Source organism: Electrophorus electricus, chromosome 7, assembly GCF_041902795.1.
Source record: "Electrophorus electricus isolate QZ-2024a chromosome 7, ASM4190279v1, whole genome shotgun sequence".
NCBI classification, from domain to species: domain Eukaryota; kingdom Metazoa; phylum Chordata; class Actinopteri; order Gymnotiformes; family Gymnotidae; genus Electrophorus; species Electrophorus electricus.
Genome location: NC_137503.1, coordinates 30212501 through 30219115, shown reverse-complemented (window position 1 = coordinate 30219115; position 6615 = coordinate 30212501). Strand labels below are relative to the sequence as shown.

The 6615-nt window shown below is 38.0% G+C and overlaps 1 protein-coding gene across 4 annotated transcripts in view; it reads right to left on the bottom strand.

Moving 5' to 3' along the window:
* Positions 1-140: 140 nt before the first annotated feature.
* The window catches only part of si:dkey-71h2.2 (low density lipoprotein receptor adapter protein 1), a 33084-nt gene continuing 26609 nt past the window's right edge, over positions 141-6615 (bottom strand). For all 4 annotated transcript variants that reach the window (XM_081718344.1, XM_081718347.1, XM_026998035.3 and 1 more), the window contains 2 exons: positions 3027-3064; positions 141-2406 (listed from right to left, as the gene is read on the bottom strand). In XM_081718344.1, coding sequence (XP_081574470.1) covers positions 2332-2406; positions 3027-3064 — 113 coding nt within the window. In that variant the 3' untranslated portion in view covers positions 141-2331. The remainder of the gene's footprint in view (positions 2407-3026; positions 3065-6615) is intronic.

Sequence of the window (6615 nt, the reverse complement as noted above, 5' to 3'; positions counted from 1 at the left end):
GCGATCTCACCACAGAAATCAAGAGATATTACTCTGCAATTACCTTTTGAGGTATCACTTAAAAGTTTAGCCTTTTTGTTTACGGAACTGAATTTATTTCTATTTCAATTGAATACATTTTTAGTACACATGATGGAATCTGTTTTGAAAAGGTTTTTTTAATAGTACAACCATTTTAATTACATACACATTAGATTGCTGATGGTTATGATACAATTTTTGTGTTTGTACAAATTCGAATTTTGCATAGATTTTGAAAAGTAAGCACCATTCTTAACAAAATTCCACAAAGAAAAATAATCAAGTAATTGAGAAAACAAAAATTAATTAAGTAATAACCATCTTCCACAATGTACAAGGAGTAATTCCAGCAAACAGCTTACATTACTTTTATAATATTCCAGAACACCTTTAAATTAAAAAACAAACAAACAAACAACAAAAAAAACCCCACCATTTAGTGGTACATTAACATGATAATTACAAATCTCTTAATTTGCACTGAATAAGGAGTAACAAAATAAGATCGAAATTAAAAAAAAAACTGTCATACAATTATGACACTAACAATGTATTCAACATAAGTAAACAGCGACAGCACATGCTACAATATAAATATATATGTAATGAAAAAAAACCCCTCCAATATCAGATTAAAGCCATACAATATAAAAACCCCAAAAGAATATGGTTTTTTTTGGTTGTTTTGTGTGTGTGTGTGTGTTTTAAGAGTTGGCACTGGAAAGATATCTGTTTGGCATTTCAAACAATCATATCTACTGGCCAAATAAAAGGAAATGTGTACATGGGGTGAAGCAACCTGCTTGAGTGTATGAACTTCAGAAGAAAGGAAAAGGAATTGCCATTGTTCAGTTTCCATTTTGGTTTAACCTTGAATTTTAATATGACAGAATACAGAATAGCAGGAAATAATTATGTTCTTTTCCTGCTTATTGTGCCTCTACTATAGATGGGTTTTACAAGCATTGCTGCACAGTGTTTCCAGACCTTTTGAAACTAAATGGTTCTTCCTAACATGTTAATAAATTGTACATTTTGCAAACCGATATGCAAATAAAGCAATCAAATACATTTCACATCTAATCTTTTTAAGTCACAAGTCAAAAACAGTGGTGCTTGTGTATATGCAACTAAATTTAGGCCAAGCATGTTGAGCCATGACAAAAACAATACAACGGAACGTGTCAGTATTCTGAAACCCTGATGGTATTCACTGTAATTACATATACATACAATACACATATAACAGCCACAAACACAAAGGTGAAGACTTCTTAATGTTTTCCTTAGGAACAACTCTGTCATGCCACACCTGAGACTTTGTGAAGTGATTAGTGCCAAAAGAGCAGCCGTTGCGTTGTCTTTCTCTGTGATATTCTCCATAATGCAGCATCAGTTACCCTGATGGCCTGATAAGCAAGCCCATTCATTACCATTGGCCTCAAGTCCCAGTAATGTGAAATAAGTAAAGTATGTATTTGACACAGTGTTATTAACTATCATCTCTAATACGGCTGCCAGGGGCATTCTACATCCATATAAGCTCTGCAGCATATTAGAAAATATTCTAGTACAATCTGTAAGAAAAGCCTACGTTTTTAACCCCTCATTATGCAATAGGAATTGATTAGGCTGATCAGAAAATACAAAAGATGCTGTTAAGTCCAAAAGCAAAAAATCAATAGCAAATTTGCGAAGTTACTGTACAGAATATAATTGTTTATATAAGACGTTAAATGGCATTGGTAAAATGCCAAGTATGATGTAGTTTAACTCTACTGCCAAGATTCTGATTTATAACTGCACTGAAGTCTGTTCATCTTTGTGCTTTGAAAAGGCCTCTGCAGTTTCCTCCTGAATCAATATTGGCTTATCAAAAAGGGTGGTTGATATCAAGTTATTCTGGGAAATGTCAGAGCCAAAGAATGGTGGAGCTTGCAATGCTACAGAACAGATCTAGACATGATATTTGGAAAAGACTCTGCTACAGGGGATGGTTAGACTTGAGGCTTCAACTGTGTCAGTTGGGCCAGCAGGTAAGAGACCCATTTGATGTTGTCATTTGTTTGGTATTCTTTGTTCTTAGAGATGATTCACCTTATACATTAAGTCAAGACATAAACACTGTGCTGGTCCCCATGCTCCAATAAAATGTTTCACCATTTTGTACTTTGAGGAACATGCGCAATGGAGTACTGTGTGCAGGGTGTTCTTGACAAGGTAGAGAGTCTGTGTGTGTGTGTGTGTGTGTGTGTGTGTGTGTGTGTGTGTGTGTGTGTGTGTGTGTGTGTGTGCATTTAATCTGACTCTTCATTGCTGCGACATATGAGATCCTCTTGCAGTGGATTCAGCTGTATCCTCAAACACCGTCTGGACACTGCTGGTCTGCTTCGTACAGAGAGGAGAAAATGCGGCAGAGTCAGGGAGCCTGTGTCAAACACTGAGACCAAGTTTGTCAGCTCCAGTGTCTAAGACAAACATGCAAACAAAAAATGGCCATGGTGCACATGAGAGATGATGAAGTGGGCCCAGGCCAACTGAAATGAACACTGCCTATTTCAAGCTCCAGAACCTGTATGGTCATTTGGCCTGACAGGTTGTACAAGCAACACGATCACAATCTACTCGAATGAGTGAGGTGAGTCCAATGTGCAAAGTACACAATGCACAAGCAACACCGAACACAATCACAATGCCATTCCTAAGACTGTGTTGAGAAAGCTTGGCTCTGCATACGTAACACAGAACAGCTAGATTACTGATATGAAAACAGCACACATGGTAAATATCGATCAGGAGTCAACTGAAAAATCAATAGGGAATGGCTTTTGAATGAAATGACATCAGGCAGTGGTAATTTCAGAATGACTGCATTTAAACTTGAGGTTTCGTGAAAGCCTGTTGAGGGTGCATTAAATGCTAATGATACACTAAGACCACAGTCTCCCCAGCACTGATGTGTGTTGTAGAGAGGCTTGAGGAAGAGGAGGTCTTTTCTTCCTCACCTCACTTATTTGTGTCCATGTCCTCCACCTCCATATTGCTGCATAGCAGAGGACAAAGATCCAGATTAACACATACAGATGGTTAGCCATAATTACAATGTCACAGCAATGTGCACGCTAGCCAAACCTTCCTGCAAAAGCCCTTTCTCGGAGAATGGACCTTTCAAATCCCTCAAGCTTTCTGCTTTGTGCATGCTCAACTACAACGTCTTCCTCGCTGAAACGAGTGTGGATGCTGAAGAGAAGCACTACAAGGGTCTCTTCTGTGGTTTAGAGGGCCGTGTGAATACTCCTTTGTGCCAGAACAAATAAGAGAGAGAAGTATTTGAATTCATCTCCAAAGTAATTCACTTCAGTTGATTAAGCACCCGTTCTTCATTACATTATTGTAATAACTGATGGTTCCCCATGCCAGTATGAGAGAGTCATTTTCCATCCTCCTTTCAGTTGGTTTTTTTTTTTTTAAAGCTAGTGATGAACTCCCATTAAAGCTGGCCCAAGACCAGTGCTGACTGCATCCTGGACACCAGAGAATATGACTCACCACTCTCATGATTTATATGAACAAAGTTTAGGATTCGCAAAAGAAAATGCCGACTAAATCTTAACGTGCACCTGTGTGTATGACATGCCAGGAGTGAGAGTAAATATTAGATGTAAGTGGACAGACAAACCAAATGAATGAAAGTCTCTTTTCATTCTCCTGTGATAAAGTGCACAGTGGTGGCTGGCAGTCGCTCAGTGACTATCCCAGAGTAATGACTGTTAAACACATCATTCCTTGCAGGGTCCAGAACCTCACTTTCCTTTACCAGCCGTTAATGGTATTGGACACAGATACAGATACTTCAGGCTCTAATGCCACCGTTAAATCTAAATCTGCTGTAGTTTAAAAGAACATAAAATACATAATTGAGCAATGCGCACATCGTTTTTAGATAAGGATGGATTACTGCCTTCTGTGATACCCTGTTCAATGAGTTTGTCAACTATCAGTCCATAACCATAATGTGCATGCCTGGCCTAATATGGTAAAATGTTATCTAATGCAATGTGCAAGTGAAGACAACATTTCTATAGGTGCTGGAATAGAGGTGACTTTGAGACTGTGGAGGGGGTACTAGAGATCTGGGAAGCCTCCATATGTGGGAGAAGCCCACCCTACTACTGAAGCCTATTCCCCCCCCCCCCCCCCCCCCCCACACCACACACACACAGAGAGGAAAAATGGGGAGGTTTGGGAGTAAACAGTTGGAAGAACTAAGGGCAAAGATTCAAGCATGGTCTTTCTCCCAAACTGCAGAGAAAGATAACTCCATATCTAATAACTTTTGAGATAACTCCATTTTATCTCAAAGGACACGTAATTCATAATGGGACATCTGTCATCTTCGATTTACTCTAAACTACCATGTGTTAAAATGGTAATAGACTATTCAAACAGAACAGCACGGAGCTAAAGAGTGGGGAGCTAGCAGGTCCGGGGGAAGTGTAAGGGTACTAAGGCTATTTGTCTTATGTTTGACAAGCAGGCCTCTGAACCCTGATTTGAGACTCTTCACATAGTTGCTTGGACTAGAAAGAACACTGATTAACAGACCATTCAAGATGTCTCATGTTTAAATTACAGCATCCACATTTCCACAGCCCTTTTAAGAGTCCTCTTTTTAAGAATTTGTGTGAAAACATCTGTAGTATTATCATGTTAATTCAGCCAGTTTTATATATGGATTTGTGTAATTTTAAGAGTTTCATCAGTGTACTAATTAACGTCATGCATCTGACTCGTATCTTACAATTTTGTTAATAACTAAAACTGTTTATGGAATGAAATATGTCTAAATCTATTTGCAGAGGTCTGATTACATTTTTTTCTAAAAAGTGACACAGACCAATTTATCTTTAAAATAACAGAAAATAGTGGAAGAAGATCCTCCATGGCGGTTCAGTGACTGACTGCCATCTGTAAAAGAAGCTGTGGCTATGTACTCTTCATTTATGAGAAACACACCAAAGTAAACAAAGACCAAAATAAACACACTGAAGACCACCTGCAGCCTTTTAAAAGTCCGGGAAAGGGATATGGTGGGGGGTATACATTTCTTCTAGGTAGAACTGGGTGGTATGTCCATATGTTGTGCCTTATTTATATAAAAAGGAATATTGCCAGGAATTTTAAACACCTTAAAGCTTTAAAGCTTCAGGTATATATATTCTTGGTCACCAGTGCTGCATTGTGTCACTTTGAATGAGAAAGTGTTGATACTAATTTCCACACAAATAAATCTATTAGCTTCTGTCTGGTTTTCCATGGTATTATGTTGTTAGAGGCCAAAGGTTTTGTAAGGAAACCATACCATCCCCAAATTCAGTGATGATTTTAATATTTTTTTGCCAATCAGGTTATGCAGATCCAGTGACAGCTAGCATTAGAAAAGAAATATGCATTGGGATATATATTCTGTGTGTTCTTTACATATCATTTGCCAAAACAGAAGCTTGACAGAACAGTGATTATTGTACTGTACATGCAGAAGAAGATGAGAAAGGTGTTTCTTCTCAGAAAATGACTGATCTTTATTTAAGGCGCAGTCTTTAGTAAGACTCACTCATAGAAGAAGTCAGTAAGTAAGTCAGTAAGCCAGCTAACAGAAACACACGAAGGGGTAACTAAAATGACAGGCACACACAAAGAGGATAACATAACTGTAACATATTTAGTAAATTAAAAAAGACATAATGGGGTCAAACAAACACTCACATTCACAATTTAACAACTATTTGCAAAGATGTCATTTTTTAACTAAATAAGGCCTGTGGAGAGGTGCATTATGCAGGTTCCCTAACTGGCCTACACCCTACACTACACTATACAGTCCTTTCTCCTTCTCTACATGAAACCAAATACATTTGCTAAATATACAATGTTACTTATTATGATACTTGTTAAAGATTATTCGCAAAACTCACATCCAATCTTTTTTGGGTCCTCTTTGCAACTCAGAGCAGCTGATAATCATTGCTGTTATGCTGAAGCCACCCCACTGAAACCTCCTTTCTCCTTCTGAAACGTACTTAAAAGCTTAATGTCACTAATGTGTTTCTGTGTTTCTACTGCATGCAGCAGTTAATGGTGAAACATTCAGGCATTCCACCTGAGGCTGCAACAATAAGTTGAGACTAACCGCTTTCAAACAGCTTGGTCTGAACATTGCACTGAAATGGAGCCTCTACACCCCATCGATCTTCTGCTAATAAGCAGGAAATAATTGCACATGTACAAGCTACGCTGTAAGACTGCCTATGCATCTCAATACAGAAGAAAAACTGACATTTCAGGGTCCCTGGGGATAAGGAAGAAGAACTCTAGCTCTAAGCAGCTAATATATTTTGCATTGCCTTTTCTGAATTTCACAATAATGTGGCATATATTTAAAGAGTCTTTGTTGTGCTCTATTTGAAACCCTGCTTTCATAATGCAGGGACCAATAACAATACGGTTTCCAGCACAGTATATAAAGTTATCAGTGTTTGCTTCATCTCGCTTATGTTTGCAATAAAAATGAATATAAAGAACATCATAATATAT